This window comes from Harpia harpyja, chromosome 8 (assembly GCF_026419915.1).
Source record: "Harpia harpyja isolate bHarHar1 chromosome 8, bHarHar1 primary haplotype, whole genome shotgun sequence".
In the NCBI taxonomy this organism is placed as follows: domain Eukaryota; kingdom Metazoa; phylum Chordata; class Aves; order Accipitriformes; family Accipitridae; genus Harpia; species Harpia harpyja.
Window position 1 is genome coordinate 45,170,964 of NC_068947.1, and position 18,212 is coordinate 45,189,175.

The following is an 18,212-nucleotide window of genomic DNA, read 5'->3' on the forward strand; positions in this document are numbered from 1 at the left end:
GCAGGAGGTCGAGTTCACCCTGAGCTGCGGGCAGGCTGGTGTCTCCCCGTAGGAAATTTTTTCCAATTATTTCAAATAGCTCCCCCTCGCACACAAAGCCCATGTTTTGTAATAAAAACAAGGAGAAAAATCACATCCAAAGGAATTTTACCCATTTCCCTCTCCACTTATTCTACCAAGGTTATCTCTTTAAAAAAACAAAAGCCCAAAACTAGCCACCAGAACAACAAAGTAGCCAAGAAGTTAATTTAATAACCTCATTCTTCAAAATCCACCCTGCCCTTCATACTTGTAGGTTTCAACAACAGTCCTAAATCATCCAGTATCTTCTAATGTTTTTTTAAAAGGTTTCACTGCATTTCCCTCTTCATACAGGCAATGCTTTTCATTTGGGAGACATGCACAGAATGTTGCAAGTTTTCCAGTAGCTGGGATATTTCCCTGCAAACTGAGGCAGGTGTTACCCTACTCAGCTACAGAGAGTTACTTGCTATGGTACAGAAAGGAACAGAAAGGCCAACAGAGACAAGACTGGGGGTACCCCCACCCCCCAAAAAAAAAACCCCAAGGCTGCTTGGGGTCTACGCGCCCAGATGAAGCTGCAGCAGGTTAGTAAGTTACCATGTCCCAGCTGAGCCACGGTAACTGACCCCACACAGGCTGTCCTCGCAGTCCGGTGCCATTAAGCTTAAAGCAGAAATGCCATATCCTAAGGCCCTAATCCTTTAGCTCACAGCAAAGCCGCCAGCCATGGGCTAAAAGCCACATTCAACTCACTGGAGATGAAGCATTTGCTGAAATGCTTTGCTGAACAAGGATGAGCAACTGTGCTTGGGCTTTAGCTGCACTTACAAACTCCTGTACATCTTGGCTCTGGATTTTTTGCCACATGGCAGCTGGTTATATCCAAGACCTTAAATTCCTGGGAGAGAAAGTGACTGTAGAAATTCAGCTGTGCAACATATGCTCCATCTAGTGTTTATTCACTAATATTTCATTTTCTTAAATGGTTTTGTTTGCTGTTAACACAGTTCCATCTTTTCTCTAGTTCATTTGTCTATTTAGGATCATTATTGAAAATATTAACCTTCTGCTGGTTGTTTCAACTACACAATTTTAAATTTACACCATCAGTAATGATGATACACTAATTTCCATTGAGAGCTCATAGAACAAAATGAAGGAGAAATGTTTTAAAAGAACAGTGAGTATTTCTCCAGGTGCTTTGCTAACACAGAGCGAGTGGAGAACTTTGAGCAGGAGTAAAACGTAAGAACTAAGTGCTACCCAATGTTGCCACCTGGTCAATAACCTCCACCACAGCACACAGCAGCGAGAGCAGCAGTTTCTCTGGGACAGTCCATGCCAGCCCGCCCATTGCTCAAGCCGAGCAGTATAGCAGCAAGTGGGGAAAACACGAGTTGTGACTCCGGGGTTCGACGCCTGCAGTGCCACTGACCTGCTCCCTGAGCTCAGCAAGTTTCACAGCCACCCTGCAGCCCACTCACACACTCTGCCCACCGGGCATGAGTCCCTCGCGGATGTGTTGCGAAGTCCCACCCTCCCAAATTATTTACAGGCCCATTTTAGAAGCCTACTGTACACTATGCAGCATTAGAGGAGGCCAGTGCAGCCGCTTGCTGCCCTCTCCTCCATAAATACATTTCCTCCCTCCAACCCCACGTACCTCTCACACTTTCCCCCGGCTCTCGGCAGTGGCCTTGCCTGCCCGAAGCCAGGTCTCTGTAGGGCCCCGTGAGGACACGTCCCAGCCCATGTCGGGTCGTGCTGCCCTCCAAGCGAGGGGGGTCCTCCCGCATGCTGTGGAATCACCCTGCGCAGGGGAGCCACAGCTGCAGCCCCACGAGCAGCTCTTCTCAGGCAGGGAACAGCCACAGCCACAGCAGGAAAAGGCGGAAAGCTTCTCCCTCCAAAAGATACCTCCCAAGGTGCAGGGGGCACGGTGCTGAGCCCCTTTGCCAAGGACTGAGGGGCTTTTTTGTTCTCTATGTCGAGCCAGGCTGTGGGGGAAGGACAAGAAAATAAGCAGGTGGCACAAAGCCCTCGCTGCCTCCTCGGGCCACCCTCACCACACCTGGGCTCAGCAGCTGCTAGGAGCGAGTCCTGACGAGCAGCTAGGCAAAGCTCTGCCAGCATGCGTGCGTGGTGGTGGCTTTCCCAGGTGCCCCGGTTGGGTGCAAGGCATCTTTGCATGGTGGAAAAGCAGGGACGGGGAGGGGACAGCCATCAGGCCTGGCAATTGCCACCTGCATTTGAAAAGAGCAGGACTTGCCTACTGGGCTTGGTTGTGAGACAAACTGCAAAACAGTCGAACACGTGGAGACTCTCCTTGTTACCTCAGGCTGCCCCCAAATTTACACTCGTTTAGGGAGTTCCTGGTTCCTGATTTGCTGCTCACCTGCTAGTAATGCCCTTACTGCAGAAAGGAAAGCCAACAGCAGATGGGACAAGAAGTCCCAAGCTTATATTTTGATAAGGAAGAAAAAGAAAAAACAACCCTGTTCCATTGTGTTAGCAGGGCTGGTGAGGTGCTGGGATGGGCTGCCTGGGGAGGCGACAGGGTCTGCAGCGGGGGAGACCTTTAGAAAATAGTTGAACATCCCTGGAGAAAGGCTTGGGTTGGCTGATCCTGCCCGGAGGCAGCGATGGCCCAGACAGCCCCTAGATGGCCCAGTTCTTCTGGGTGAAGGCTGAGAGGATCAGAGCTCAGCTTAGGAGGAGAGCTGGCAAGGAGCTGTGATAGAAATGGAGAGAGCGAGCCGCTGGACTCTGCAGCCATGGGGTACAATCCTAGGCACAGATTTAAGCTGCAGAAACTGAGCTTTCATTGCTATGGAAAGCATAGCAGAAGGGGTGTGGATAATTTAGCTTCCTTGGCCAGAAAGCTGTTCGGAGATCCTCACAGGCCCCTGCCTGCTCTCCCCCTGTGCCAGAGCTTGCAGCAGAGCTCCCCAAACCTTGTGTCGTGGCACTGACACAAGCAAGAAAGTGGGACATGGCAGCTTGGGGATAGGAAGGAGTGGGTCCCCATATGGAGAAACCACAGAGGGCACCGCCTGGTGTGTGCGGGGTAGTAGAAAACTAAATGCATATAAGGACTTTTGCTATAATAGTGCTATTTGAGCAAGAGCCTCCAATAAACCAGGTGCAGGCCTGCTGCAGGATGTCCTCCAGGGCAACACACAAACCAGAGCCAGTCTGCGGAGGTTTAGGTCCAGATTGCCACAGAAAATGAGAGCAGGTCAGCCCTAATGGGAAATGCACAACACAAAAAAACATTTTCTGCCAACTGTGGGGTTTGTTGTGTTTTTCGCAGGTGATGGCTGTGCTGCTCTTCCCTGTCCAGCTGTTGGCAGTGGCTGTCACTGTTTACCTAGAGCTGGTGAGGTCTGCTCAAGGTGGTGTCTACTATGGGATCAAGCAGCTGCCACCCCAGGTGCCCCAGTACCAACCCCTTGGACAACAAGTACCTCACATGCCGCTGGGCAAAGAAGGCATCCCAATGCAGCACATGGGCAAGGAGGTGCCCCACATGCAGTACGGGAAAGAGTACCCCCATCTGCCTCAGTACATGAAGGAGGTCCCGCAGATGCCTCTGCTCGGCAAGGACATGGCTCCCAAGAAAGAGAAAGGTAGGCTCGGCAGGTCCCTCTCCGCCCCTGCACGGTCCTGCGTGATGCCCCACAGCACCATTGGCCTGGGAGGGGGGAGACTGAAGATGGGGAGCGGGCTGCTGCAGGCTGGGCACGGCACCCATGTGCCCCAAGGACTGGCCAGGTTGGTACCTGGCCACCGGTGGACAAATGGGCTCACGTGAGCTGTGGGGCAGCTCAGGGTCACCAGAGCAAGGCCACAGTCATCCTCCGGGCTCCTGGGTGGCTCCAGGTTTGTTTGGGTGCTTGCTGAAGGCTAGGAGAAACCTTGTAATCCCATCTGCCTGCAGAAAACCCTCTGATGGGGTTTCAAATGATGGCCCAGGTGGATGGGCCAGGGTCCTGCCTGGAGGTGCTCCCACTCTCACTGCAGCAACCGGACACGAAATAAGAGCTAAGATCCCCAAGATTTGAATTTACAGGAATATCACAGTTCTGTCTGGATTTGTCCAGACCCTGTGATTTAGAGGTTTGCAGATAAAAACATACAATTGCTCTTCTGACTTTGCAGTCCTCTATAGGTTATTTATGGGCATAATGGAGTCATTGAAGGTGCAGGGCATTACTGCGTGAGTCTGCACGTACAAGCACTTTCAGTATTCAGTAAATGAAGTGTGGACAATATTAAGATGTTTACGAAAACAACAAAATGTCTCAAAATACAAACAGCAACCAGGAACACCCAGTGTCATAAAACCCTTGTGGGGACAGTGAGCATCTGTGCGACTTCAGACAAGCTGGTTAACTCTTCCTCTTATTGCGGGTTCAGCGTAACCACAGCCTCCACTGGCTTCAGAGGGAAATGGAAGATTTCAGGGCCTATTTTTGGAATGTCTGAACCAGCACGACTGGCTGTTGTAAAATCAACCCATCTTGTGAGCAAAGGAGGTTTTCTACGTGCATAAAACACAACATGTGCAGAGAGGGAGGGTTTCTGCCTCCCAAAGAACAGTTAATTCTCTTGCCCTGAAACCTCATCTCTCCCCTTCCCCCAAACCTCTCATTTCTTTATCCATTTTAGAGCCAGAGAGAAGCAGACTTTCCACCTAAGACAAAAAGCCTGCAGCTTGAAAGGCAACCAACCCCAGCACAACCACGCCCACACGGCAACTCCCTCACCCTGACCTGCAATGCTAAGTAGTCACATATACAAAAGTGTGGGTTTGGACAATAAAAACATTTTGTGAAGTGTTTAGAAGAGCTCTAACTAGACACGGCTGCACCAAAAACCTGTGGGAGCTTAGCAACGCTGGGTAAGGCTGTAGGTTTCCAGTAATATTGTAGTGGAAACCACAGCCTTGGTGAAAATGTGGTCATACCTACATACAAACTTCTTACTGACACAATCTTTTTTAATTGATCTTGCTAGTGTAAGCCCCTCCAGCAAAAGCACTTTTATGCCAGACCTCCTCCTACAGCATGAGAGCACTGAGCAGCTGCTCAAGCACTGCACTGAGCAGTGTCCTGCGAAAACTCTTAAAAGTAGGTTAGTCTACAGCAATATGGGACAAAAAGCAGACTTTGCTGCTTAAGATTGTATAGGTGGAAAACACTAGTAAAGTGCAAATGGCTTTTACATGGCAGAAAATAAGCAAATATGATGCAAAATAATTATTTTATGGAAACAGAAACATGCACGCAAATTTGGAGTATGTGAAACAGTAGGAACATCCTCTTCGTTCCAAACACCAACCTGTAACTCACTGGCCAGCTCTGCCTCCCCGCCTACCACAAAACCAAGAGGCATCATAGCAAGCACATTCAATTCAAAACTGCCTTTGTGTTTCTTAAAGGATGCGACTGCAATCACCTTTTGTCTCTCCCCCTCCCCTTTTCTTTTCTTCTTCTTTTCCCAACCCAGAAATACCCATCCGGAGTCTTAGGGGTGAGCAAGGTCCCCCCGGTGAGCCTGGACCAAGAGGGCCGCCGGGGCCACCAGGATTACCAGGTCACGGTATCCCAGGAGCCAAAGGAAAACCGGGCCCACAAGGATATCCAGGAATCGGGAAGCCGGGCTTGCCGGGGATGCCAGGGAAACCAGGGGTCATGGGGCCCCCGGGGCCGAGAGGGGAGATGGGGCCAAAGGGGGAGATTGGGCCCATGGGGATACCTGGGCCACAAGGACCGCCGGGGCCTCATGGCCTTCCCGGCATAGGGAAAGCGGGTGCTCCGGGGCTGCAGGGACAGCCGGGGCCAAAGGGCGAGCCTGGGCTGAAGGGACCACCGGGAGTCCCCGGGATCCCAGGACCAAAAGGGGAGAAGGGCATCGGGATCCCGGGTTTGCCGGGGCTGAAGGGTCCACCTGGGCTGCCTGGCCCCCCAGGCCCTGTGGGGCTGCCGGGGGTCGGCAAGCCGGGCATGGTTGGCTTCCCTGGCCCGCAGGGACCCCTGGGCAAACCCGGACCCCCGGGAGAGCTAGGGCTGCAGGGGCCCCCGGGGGCCCCTGGGATCCAAGGCCCTCCCGGCCTGCCCGGCGTTGGCAAACCCGGCCAGGATGGCCTCCCCGGCCAGCCGGGCTTCCCGGGCGGCAAAGGGGAGCAAGGCCTGCCAGGCCTGCCGGGGCCCCCTGGCCTCCCCGGGGTGGGCAAGCCAGGCTTCCCTGGGCCCAAAGGTGAGCGTGGCGTGGGTGGTCTGCCCGGCCCCCTGGGGCCCAAGGGGGAGAAGGGGCACGCGGGGCCGCCTGGCATGGGGGGGCCGCCGGGGGAGCCCGGCCAGCCGGGACTGCCGGGCATCATGGGCCCCCCGGGGGCCGCCGGCTTCCCGGGACCCAAAGGAGAAGGCGGCGCCGTGGGGCCACCAGGACCCGTCGGCCCCAAGGGCGAACCCGGCCTGCAGGGGTTCCCAGGAAAGCCAGGCTTTCCTGGGGAAGTGGGGGCCCCCGGGCTGCGAGGGCTGCCGGGCCCCACAGGGCCCAAGGGGGAAGCCGGGCACAAAGGCTTGCCGGGGCTGCCGGGCGTCCCAGGGCTTGTGGGGCCAAAGGGCGAGCCAGGGCTCCCCGGCGCCCAGGGGCTTCAGGGCCCCTCGGGCATCCCGGGCATCGCGGGACCCAGTGGTCCCATCGGCCCCCCAGGACTGCCAGGGGCAAAGGGGGAGCCCGGCCTGCCCGGACCCCCCGGCTTCCCTGGCGTGGGCAAACCCGGCGCCGCCGGGCTGCAGGGACCCCCAGGGAAGCCCGGGGCGCTTGGTCCCCCTGGCCAGCCAGGACTCCAGGGACCACCCGGCCCTCCCGGGCCCCCAGGTCCCCCAGTCATCATCCCACCCACTCCGCCAGCCGTGGGACAGTACCTGCCCGAGGTGGGGCCAGGAATAGACGGCGTCAAGCCCCCCTACGGCTACATGGGCAAGAAAGGCAAGGCTGGCGGCGCCGTCTATGAAATGCCCGCGTTCACGGCGGAGCTCCTCACCCCCTTCCCCCGGGTTGGGGTGCCCGTGAAGTTCGACAAGCTCCTCTACAACGGCCGGCAAAACTACAACCCCCAGACGGGGATCTTCACCTGCGAGATCCCCGGTGTCTACTACTTTGCCTACCACGTCCACTGTAAAGGGGCCAGCGTCTGGGTGGCGTTGTTCAAGAACAACGAGCCGCTGATGTACACCTACGACGAGTACAAGAAGGGCTTCCTGGACCAGGCTTCGGGCAGTGCTGTTGTCCAGCTGATGCACGGAGACAAGGTTTACGTTCAAATGCCATCCGAGCAGGCGGCAGGACTCTATGCCGGGCAGTACGTTCATTCGTCTTTTTCAGGATATTTATTGTATCCCATGTAAAACAAAAACCAGACACACACAAACATACACACAAAATCAAAACCTTTCTTCTCTGCTTCAAACTCTTATACCATGAAAGATGCATTTTATGACTGTTTTGGACCATCTTGTACAAAAAAACCCAAAAAACCCCAAGTTTAACATTATGCACAGCTAGTTATAAAAAAAAAAAAGGTGTGGTGAACATATCTAGAGATGTGTATCAGGTTCATAAACAGTTGTTTTGCACCTGAGGGGGACATATGAGCTGTACATTATATATTTCTGTGATGCCATGCTTACTTCATTTCATTCACAGTAATTCAGTACTAAGGTTCAAATCAGCATACATCACTCACTGCTGTTGCATATTTGACTGTTGCATTGATCATAGTTATGAGATGAAAACCAGTAACAAACCAGAGTAGGTCAGTCTCAAATTACATGGAAAAACTTGAGTGGCTTTTTGTTTGGGTGGGGTTTTGGGGTTGTTTTTTTTTTTGACAGCAGGTCTGCCTGACAAGCAAAGGTTCTCTTAGCTGGAGACCTTTATTTCCCTTCCCCCCCCCAAATATCCCTGCAGGTGTGGTTTTTTGCTGAACAATTTATTTATGATGGTAAAGGAATACTGATGGTGTAACTATTCCCCACGAGCCTTCTCCAGCAGTCATTGGACCCAGAACGCTACCCCTGACTCCAGCAGGTGCTGGGTTCACCTCCAAATGCCACAGCACTCGAAAAGCCTCCATCTGCATTTGCACAGCTGAAGTAGATGAGGTAGATCAGAGACAAAAATGAAGGGTTCCCCATTTGCTTTGTGCCACGCGATTGAGACATTTTGGCCAACACGTGGCAATACAGCAGGGTGGTATAAATAAATTCGCTGGGATTTCTGTGCTCATGCTAAGAACCTGCATCTGTTTGGCTTGTCAGAAGAGACGCCTAGTCTGCCACTCAGCAGAAGTTAAATCAGTTTACTCTTCAATGACTAGGCAAAGCAGAAGTAGCTGTCTCTGCTAATTAACTAATTTGTTGTTTGAGATCAACCAGTAACTTTACCAGCAATACTGATCATGCACATTTATCTGAGAACTTCATTTTATATAGAAGCTGATTTCCAATCCTTATTTATATGTTACCTATTGTCAAGGAGAACCTGCAGGCCTCAATTCTTTCTGTACATGAGGAAGGCAACTTCTCGGCAAGAGCTGTCTGTTCATCAATGGTGCTAATCTCACCTCAAAAGTATTTGTTTCCAAAGGGCAGTGTACTTTGCTGTGGTTCCCTGTACAGTGCTGCACATCACACACTGTTACGCTAGTTGAAAGAGTTAAATACTCATCACTTCTTCAATGTCTTTAGCTAATGCTACCGCTTTTGATTCAAAAATGAACTAGATTTTTCATGCAGAACTAAGATTGGATTTAACTGGCATTACCATTATTTAAATGCAGAGTTTAATGCAGTCTAACATTGACTAAGGACTCCAGTGGTATAATGTGGTGCTTTATCTCAGAAATTTTATGGAATGGTGGCAGGAACGGATGGACAGTTTACCAGGCATTGGTGACTTCAGTATGTTCCCGGAATATATGAGATATGTCAAAAGCAAATAATTTTGTATTTAAAATTTTTGTACTGATTTGAAAAAAATATCTTATTAAATATCTTTAAAAAAAAATAATCCTGTCTTCATTCAGCAGAACTGTTAGAAGGAACAATCAACCTGCTGAATTCATGTATCAGACCACAAGGACTCTCTGAAACCACTGACAGCCTGATATGAAAAAAAATGAGATACCCTTTTCTTTAGCTCCCCTCTACTGGCAAAACCTGCCCTAAGCCACTGGGGGGAACGCACTGTCCCAGCGTCGCATTTAGTGGGAGAGCGTGGCTGGGGCTGGGGGCAATGCACAGAGCGAGGGGCTCCCGCAGGCAGACCACAGGAACGGGCACCTGCTCAGCGCGAGCCGACACGGGACTGCAGCTTAACAAGGCACGGGGCAGCATGCAGGAAGCCAAGAAATGGGACGTCGTGGGGTCGCACTGTTAAGGGTTTGTGCTCCCCTAAAGAGCCAGAGCTGGCTGCCCAGGCTGGAAGATGCACACCACATCCCTGGCTCTCCCTGTGATTTGGAAACAGCTTTTCCCACCCCTCCCCATTTTTCCACCTGCAGCAAAAACCTCATGTGAAAGTGGCAACATATTTGTCACTGATCTACATCACTATTCAAGTGGCTCCATTGCAGGGAGTAAATTATAACCCATGGTGTGGCTCCCCCAGTCTCACCTCAAAGACAGGCATTTCCTCCAAGCTGGCAAACTCCTAAACTGTCAATACTAAAATGAATGCACTGAATACCTACTTGTGTCAGGTAATTGTTTTCTACCTCTCCCTTAGACTCCCTGAAGCCGCTGGCTAAGCGGCTCCCCGCTCCCCAGCATCTCATTTTTACTGCACAAACAGAAAGAGAAAACAAAACATGAGCAAAGTATCACAATCAGCACCTTTCACTTTCTATCAAAAGTCTTTCGTCACACGCCATCCTCTTAGTTAAGCATCTTTTATTTTAGCATTCCCCTGAAAGTCCCCAATAAGACAGGCAAGATTAAAAAACCATGAAAAATTAAAATTGGGAGGATGCTGCTCTTGATCTTACTTACAAAAACTACGTCCCAGTTTTACTTTCACTCAGCCTGGAGTGAGATCTCCACCCGCAGTACAGCTCAGCCTACCTAGGTTCAAAAATTTTCAGCTCTGTTTGCTCTACTAAGCACCAAAGTTTGTTCTGAAACTCGATACCGTATCTGACAACACTGTGTGTACTTTACACACCATTAATAATGGGGCTGGGCACGTGTGCACACACACACACACACACACACAGAGCACTGACCTTGCAAAAATCAGCCTGAGGGCACCGTCTTTAACACAGTTTATTCACAGGAAAATAATCTCTTTCCATTTGTAGCATCCAAAATTTCACTTGAAACAACCGTAAGAATGTCTTCAAAATACAGCTGGCACTTTAAAGGCATATAAAACTTAAGACAAATGGCAAATAAAATAAGTATTTACCAATACCAAAAACAGATGTTGAGCTTCATATGTTCTTAAAAATCAGACCCCACTTAAAAGTTAAGGTATTTATACTACCTCCCAGGGCATTGTTAAAAAGGAAAGCACAGCATAGGAAACAAGACGTACCACACACTAATTATTAAACACCACAGTTGTGATTCTGTATTTTCATCACCAATACAGTCACTGGAAATGTCATTTAGTAATATCTTTTAGGCACTCTCAGATTTGTATTTAGTGCAATAGTTTGTGACCTTCCTTCTTTAGTCATATCTCTGTACTTCCCTTAATTATTACAGCAGAGGAAAAAATACTTTCCTGACAGAGAACAACAAAAAAATCCCCCTAGAAGTCCAAGCCAAACACAGCTTTCAGCTGACATACGGCATCCTGCCTGTTTTGTGTGTGCTTTGGTATCTTAGAGCTGAGTCTTTCTGACAGCGCAGCATTTTGAGGGGGTGGCAGATAAAACACAGGAGCACCTTTGCTGTAAGATGCTGCTGTCTTGAAATTCATCAGGCTGCTGGAGAACAGGACAGAGGAAGAAGGGGTGGGACCATCTGACTTTGCAATTGATACAGGAAGAAAACTGATGGGAGACACTGGGTACCTACATAGTTACACCATTACCAGACATGGAAATAAAGCTGGCAGCACCCTGGGATTCAAAATTTAACAGCTTTGCTGCTGATGCTGCGATCAAAAAATTGGGTAGCTTTGAAAGGGAAGTTCAGTGCAGAGACTTCACTTTCAGGAATAGCAAAAATGGAAAAAGAAAATCTTAATAGCAACTCACTCTCAGAAAAAAAAAAAATCTAAGTATTTAGAGTTAGTGTTATTGCTTTTCTCAGAAAGTGCCAGGGGAAGTCTTTGGTATTGCAAAACACCTGTGAAAACGTCTGCCCAGATAGAATAGACGCTGTGGTCTGTGGGCATTACTGAGAAACGCACTATGCACAGGTATACTTACCTACATGAAGTTAGTGTAAAAGCGATACCTGTTCTCAAGGCATGGAGGAGCAGAAATGACCACATGAAGTGGGTGACAGTGATGAAGCAGGGCTGGTGTACACAGAATCCTACCAAAACATCTTACGGCACGGGGAAATGAAGCAGTTGGCTCACCGCTTATCATTGAAGCTAAAAGCTACTGGCCTATAAGCTGTGCTTTCCAAAGAACTAGTACCTTGTAGTTTATCAATAGTATCAGCTCTTGGCTCGGTCCCGAGTGAACAGGTCTGGCTCTAAAAGTTACTCAGCCACCCTGCAACAGCAACCTCGGCACACGCAGACTCAACATCCCTGCAGGAGCACAGAAGTGGGGGAAAAATATCCCCGGGAGTACTGCTTAATTTCAAAAAGAAGTCAGTCATACAAATAGGGAGGCTTAATAAGAAGAAATAAAAAGGAGCAGCCAACAGGGATAAATGCTTGTAGACAGCATACTAAATGCATTGAGAATATCAAACATTAAAAAAAAATAATAGTGTTAGGAAGACAATAGCTGATGTAGTAAAAAAAAAAAAAAAAAGGGAGTCTATCTTCAGTAAAAGAGTTGAGGGGTGAGGACATCATTTGCTTGCCATGAAGCCTTTTTTCCAATTGTTTTTGGGGGATTCTAACTATAGCAGAACAAAACCCCCAAAAAGCAGAAAACCTCCTAGGAAAATTAGGAGGAGGAGTCAGTTTAATTAGTGGGAAGAATATCTCCAGAGAAGAAATAAAGCAGAGAAAATAACCACATCCTCAGAACCACAGCTCCCTAACCCACCTCCTGCCACTGGGGATGGCGGCGGCGAAGCTGGGAAGCAGCCTACACCATCACAAGAACCAGGCACTGCGAGGAGAGGGCAAATTCAACAGCTCTCCTGGCAAAAATCCTCTCAGTCAGCGTACTGCATGATGTTACACGGATGCGGCTGGATCTGTGGCAGCAGCCCATGGGAGAGCTGGGGGCCCGGCTCTGTGAGCAACCATGGGTTTTGAGGGGGAAGAGGCAGCCCTCCGCTTCTGCCTGGCTCCGCTCTCAACAGTCTCCAAGATCTGCCAAGGACTTCTACGCAAAGAGAGCTCGGACAACACCACGACCTTTGTGAAAACCCTTACCTCGGCATTTTTTTCATGGGAATTGCTATTGTCAGTAGTCTAAACCACTGCAGGTCTGGGGCTGCAGAGTCACATACAAACCTTTTTAATTAACTGAAATAATCATGAGAAATAAATGCTGGTAGAAACAAAGACAGCAGTGTCACTGTTTTCTGATGCAAAACCCCACCTGCTTGTATCCAGATTTTTAAGCAAAGATCTCCTCAAAGCCTCAGAAATGTGCATGTTTAAAAAGAAAAAAAAAAAGGAAATGCAAATAACTGAGTAAGAGCCCTTCTGCCACCTGGTGAAGAAATTCTGGTTTCCTCCATTTTCACCACCACAGTCACCTGCTCTGGTGCTCCAGCACCTCCACCTCTCCCCTCTCCTCCATGCTCTTGCCTGCCACCCTGCGCATGGCTGGACAAGGGACCACCCCCTGCAGCAGCACCTGGGCCCAAGGGACACACATCCAGCTGGCAGGACACCATGGCACAGCCTGTCCCTTGCTGGGGACACGTCTGGGTCCTTCCCCAGCCCCTGCCACAGACTTTTATGACATACAAAGTTACTTCAGGTATGTCCAATTTGCCTAAAATGGACCAAAGCTCAGGAGTCATGAGGTGAAAACACAAGCCTCCTCCCCTTCAGCTGTGGCTCCCCTCCAAATCACACTGCCCTCACTAATTCCCAAATGGTAGAGCCAAGGCTCTAAAGAGGGAGATAAGAACTACAGGAAGGTGGGGGTTTTTAAATACCTATTGCACTCCACAAGAGAAATGGGAAAAAAGAAAGATGACTCTTTGGTCACTTCAATGCTGCAGCAAAGGAATTGTGTTCAGTACTCTTGTAATCCTCAGCATATTACTTCTTGTTCTTTGACAGTTGTTAAGGGCATTCCCAGGCAGATTTAACTTATTCAGCAGGCTTGTGCAAGACAAACCAAGACAGGAAATATAAATGTCTCATTAAAAGTTTCAATTAAAATCCCAAGTAAGTTCCCACCACTAAATGATTTACTTCAGCCACATCCTTTAAACCTAAATGTCAAGACAGCAGAGGTAAACAGAAGCCAAATGATAATTCAGCTGAGGTACACCTTGCATATTCCCTAGCACACTCTACTGCCAAAAATGGGAACATTCATTGCTCATATTGATGCATTTCAAAGGTGGAGACGCATTACAGCACCTGAGAAAGATTTTGCTGGTTTGGAAAAAATACACGCCGATTCTTGGGGAGTGAACAGAAAGATACATGAGATCCTGTCCTGAAGATCTAGGAATCCAACAAGCATTGGCTCTAAATTAAAACTCAGGCATGAACATCTCTGTCCCAGCTCACGTTTCTGTTGTGGTCTGGGGGAAGCAGCTGACACACAGGTAGTTAGGACAACTCTTCAGTCTTCACACTCCCTCTTTTCTAAGTCAAGTCACCAACTGTAAAATTTATTAGACGCACAGCACGGGGAGTATGGTTTTCCATAAACTGGGTACAACATGAGCATTGTCAATACCAACATCTCCACAAATCAGACCAAAGGGTCTTCACCTTTGGCAAAGACAAGCAGCAGTTCAGAGTCGATAGTCAATGGCCAGCGCAGAAGCTGTCGCTTCTTTGCTGAAGATGGACGTCCCCTCCTCAGGAGCAAGACAGACCAAAACCTGTACACTCTGTATGTTCCCCCTTCTCCCAAACACACAGCAATCATTTATAGGCATCATTTTAAAGCCATTTTCATACTACAGGACAGACATACAAGACATCCATCTACTAATTAAACACTGGTTGTCTCAGTCTCTTGACAGTGTAACTCTTTTGGAGGACAACATCAGAAACAGAAGTATTCCAGAGAAGTAATCATTTGGAAAGAGTTCTTGCTCATAAATAAGTGATGTGCATCACATTTTTATATATCCCTGATACTTTCAGCTGAAAGTTCCATGGTTTTCCCATTATTAAATAGCTTCACAGAAATTCAGTTAACTCTGTTTGCAATAGTTCATTACCCTCAGGCTTAGAAGAAGCTTCTGCCTTGATGAGGTTTCTGTGCTCTTTTTAAACAGTAGACAGTTTTGCTGCACTTAAAAAATAAAAAAGTTGTACAAAAAATAAAAAATTTTCAAATCTTGAAAATAGCGATTGTTCTTCATATTTTCCATTCAGTTTTCATGTCAAATTGACCACAAAGTTCTTGTCTATAAGCTTCTTCAAAAATTTCTGCTCAGCGTCGATGTTGTGATATTCATTCTAAAGAGATGTGAGGGAATAATAAAAGAAATTAAACTCAAATTATTACGAGAAGCATCACTTCGTTGTTCGTTCTTTTTTAATTACTTGTGATACCTGGAAGATGCTAAGAGTAGGAAAGCTCTGGGGAAAAGACTTCTTGGCAAAGGCTGTAGCACAGTCTCCCAAGAAAACAGGTGAGTAATCTATTACTCAAAACTAGATTAGATCTTCCATTAGGACACAAACAAAAAGGGATGATCCTTCAGTGGCAAGAATGGGTGAGACGTGGTCTCACAGAAGTCCCACCATTACTAACTCTACCAGCTCCTCCCCGTGCTTAGAGGGAACAGCTGCATAATGACATTTACAGCACAAGCAGTCAGAAAATGACTAATTCTCCAAGTTCCATGCAGGTTCTTGAAAAGCACACATCAGGCATTTGTAAATTGGATACATCCTGACAATCAGTTTCAACAAGCCAAAACCAACCCATCTTCTGTGCTGTATCCAGATCCTGGATACACAAGGGACCACTGAGGTTAGTGGAGGACAGCACAAGGGAAGTAAGTTTACTGACAATCTTAAGACACTGAATCCAGTAAATTAAAATTAATATAATACAAATACTGCATAAAAGATTATATATACATAGTATAATATTTACAACTTAACACCACTAAAGAACTAATGATAAGCGTTTTGCTTAGTAGTTTGTTTTTTAAAGTTTCAAGGTTTTAGGAAACTTAGGGATGTCTATTCAACTAGTGATCAACCTTACCCAAGCTTGGTATACATTGCAAAAAAGCACCTGCAGAGAGGAGTCCTCAAAATGGAGGTGAGTTCAGTGTCAGAGGAAAATTATCTCAGAGCAGCAGGCACCTAGGAGTCCTCAGAGAGACATGAGAGGCTCCTATGGGCATTGCCCCTGTCCTTCCTCTTCAGAAGAAGGAGGAGGAAAGAAAATGGTCCCCACATGCACTAGGCATGCACATGGAAGAGAAAACTGTTCACATTGAGGTAAAGGGCTGAGATCTTGGAGTACAGAGGTGAAGACAAGAGCAGAGACATAAAAGAAAACAGAGGCATGACCATAGCAAAGCAGGAGGGAAGAGAAGGCATCCCTGACGTTTGCCAGCCTCCTGCTGCTCCCTCTCCTGGTGAGTTGTGGCTTCCCCTGCCTGGAAGCAGTTCCTTCTCTTCCTACCCCTCTCAAAGAGCTGCTTTTCTTTTCTGCTTTCAATTTCTGAAATTCAGTTCTTTTCCTAACTGCAAATTTATAGGTCTTAACTCTTTCCATTTCCCTTTGCTCTTTCTCTTCTTTAAGAAGTTTGGTAACTATGACAAATTGTGCAAGTAGGTGCCAAGGAAAAAGAGAATGCGAACAGAAACAACACTATTCATGTTCTGACAGTGCTAGCAAATATGCCTCTATGAACAAGAGCTGCATAGCCTAAGGATAACACCAGCAAAGCAAAACAGAACATACAAACGGATGTGTCTCATGCCAATGTTGCAGAATATGGTGTAGCACAAAGGACACAGATATCATTATCCACATTTTTCAGAAAGAAAAGCAGAGATGAAGAGATTCAAGCAATGTTAACCCATGAGCAGCTGAACCAGGAGAAGACCAGAGACCTTTCTGACCTGCAGTCCACACTTCTACCTATACTGAATTGTCTTCTCCAGTTACCAGCTATATTTTTCTCAGCATAAACCAAGTGTTTGTTACCTGCATCATCTGAGACATCGTGTCGTTGCCATAGTAGTGCAAAGAACCGTTTCTGTCAGTGAAGTCGTACTTGAAGCCTGCCATGTGAACTTCGTGGCAAATGTGAAATGCTAGTGTAATGGCAATTAGCCCCGTTGTTGGATGCTTGGGTTTCTAAAATGAAACACAAAGAGCACGCATACATAAATAACTGGCAGCTTGACAGGAACAGCAAACCTAAGAGTGAAGAAAGCAGAAATCAGGCAGCCTGGCTCTTCTACAGATGTTTGGTTTTGTAGTTTGATTCCCTCATGTCTCATAAGGAGTACAGTACTGCCCGCAGGTTTTCCATGACCGGGGTGTCTGCCATGTTGGCCTTCCCTGGGATTCTCCTGTTTCTAGTGAGGGCTGAGCCCATACTGTAGCCCTTCCCTCTGCATAGGCATCAGGAAGGTCTCTCCATCCCTCTGCTCAGCAACCTACTCTCATGAAACTGGTCAGGCTTCAATATATTGGAGACCATTTCACCCCATCAAATTTGACTGAATTAGCAGATGCGTTCATAATTTTCTAGACAATGGAGATCCAGACGAACAGAACAACATGACACACATAAAATCTTCATTAACACCAAACTGAAAAAAAGCATGAATGCTACTGCTACATGAATTTGGCTGCATTTGAACTTTTTCAAAGCAGGGAAATTCCCGAAGAACACTGTTTTAGACTTTCCCCCACTATTTCCATTAGAAGAAGAGGAACTGTAAACAAAATTGCATATTTCTCCCTACAGTGAGATAGCTCAGAAGTAAATGCAATGTAAAATATCAAGAGCAGGTCATAAACAGGTTTTAACTGTGCAAAATTAAGAGCACCTAACCGAAAACTAGCATTTCTTACAAGAGCATAGAACAACTCATTGCAACCATCTGTCCTATCCTGTGATGAAGTACATGACTGTTTAAGCAGCAGCAGTGGCTAAAATGATCTGGGGAAGTAAATGAGGCAAGGTTTGTAAAGAGAGGTGAACTCTTTCATTAGACCAACAGATGAAGCTGAGGGGAAAAACTGTCCCCAGAAATGGACAAAACTTTCAGGCACTAATTCCCTTCTTAGCTAAAATAACAATTTTCTCAGAGACCAAATGAGCTATACGTTTTCAGTAGCTGCAATCAAAACTCAAACTGAGCGCAAAGGCACATGCTTTTTTGAACTCTTACGCAAGGCTCAGTTCATTTGCCTCTGAAAACGAAGCAGGCAAGCCAGTACTGGACAACTCTGGACAGAGAGAAGGCAGATGCACTCGATACAGAAAAATATTTTTTGTATTGTATGATAAAAGAACAAATCCCCAGGAAAAAGTTACTAACATCAGCTCTGTAACCTAATTAAAGTCACAGAATTGAACTATCAACTTTCATGTAGAATTTTTTTGTACCTTTATACAATTCTTAGAGTACTCCAGAAAAAACATCAACTTAAAATGCATGCTATAGCCCAGGGCTCCTGCCAGGTAGCAAAATAACTTTCTGCCTTGGGGGACCAGTATCATAAACTTAGTGGTGACTCTGTTGCCATGTCCGTACCAAACAGCACCCCAAAATTACGGCAGGAATGCTACATGTCAGGATTAGTGCTATTTGGAAGTATCAGGAACGTTACAGGTTGCAACTAGCTCTGT

At 47.5% G+C, this 18,212-nt stretch overlaps 2 protein-coding genes across 14 annotated transcripts in view; one reads left to right on the forward strand and one right to left on the reverse strand.

The window, feature by feature from the left end:
* COL8A1 (collagen type VIII alpha 1 chain) overlaps positions 1–7,577 on the forward strand; it is a 93,737-nt gene extending 86,160 nt beyond the window's left edge. For all 6 annotated transcript variants that reach the window (XM_052794215.1, XM_052794213.1, XM_052794217.1 and 3 more), the window contains 2 exons: positions 3,338–3,653; positions 5,536–7,577. In XM_052794215.1, coding sequence (XP_052650175.1) covers positions 3,341–3,653; positions 5,536–7,442 — 2,220 coding nt within the window. In that variant the 5' untranslated portion in view covers positions 3,338–3,340 and the 3' untranslated portion in view covers positions 7,443–7,577. The remainder of the gene's footprint in view (positions 1–3,337; positions 3,654–5,535) is intronic.
* A 6,903-nt stretch (positions 7,578–14,480) lies between these two features.
* ST3GAL6 (ST3 beta-galactoside alpha-2,3-sialyltransferase 6) overlaps positions 14,481–18,212 on the reverse strand; it is a 42,251-nt gene continuing 38,519 nt past the window's right edge. For all 8 annotated transcript variants that reach the window (XM_052794221.1, XM_052794224.1, XM_052794226.1 and 5 more), the window contains 2 exons: positions 16,553–16,705; positions 14,481–14,838 (listed from right to left, as the gene is read on the reverse strand). In XM_052794221.1, the coding sequence (XP_052650181.1) occupies positions 14,758–14,838; positions 16,553–16,705 (234 nt within the window). In that variant the 3' untranslated portion in view covers positions 14,481–14,757. The remainder of the gene's footprint in view (positions 14,839–16,552; positions 16,706–18,212) is intronic.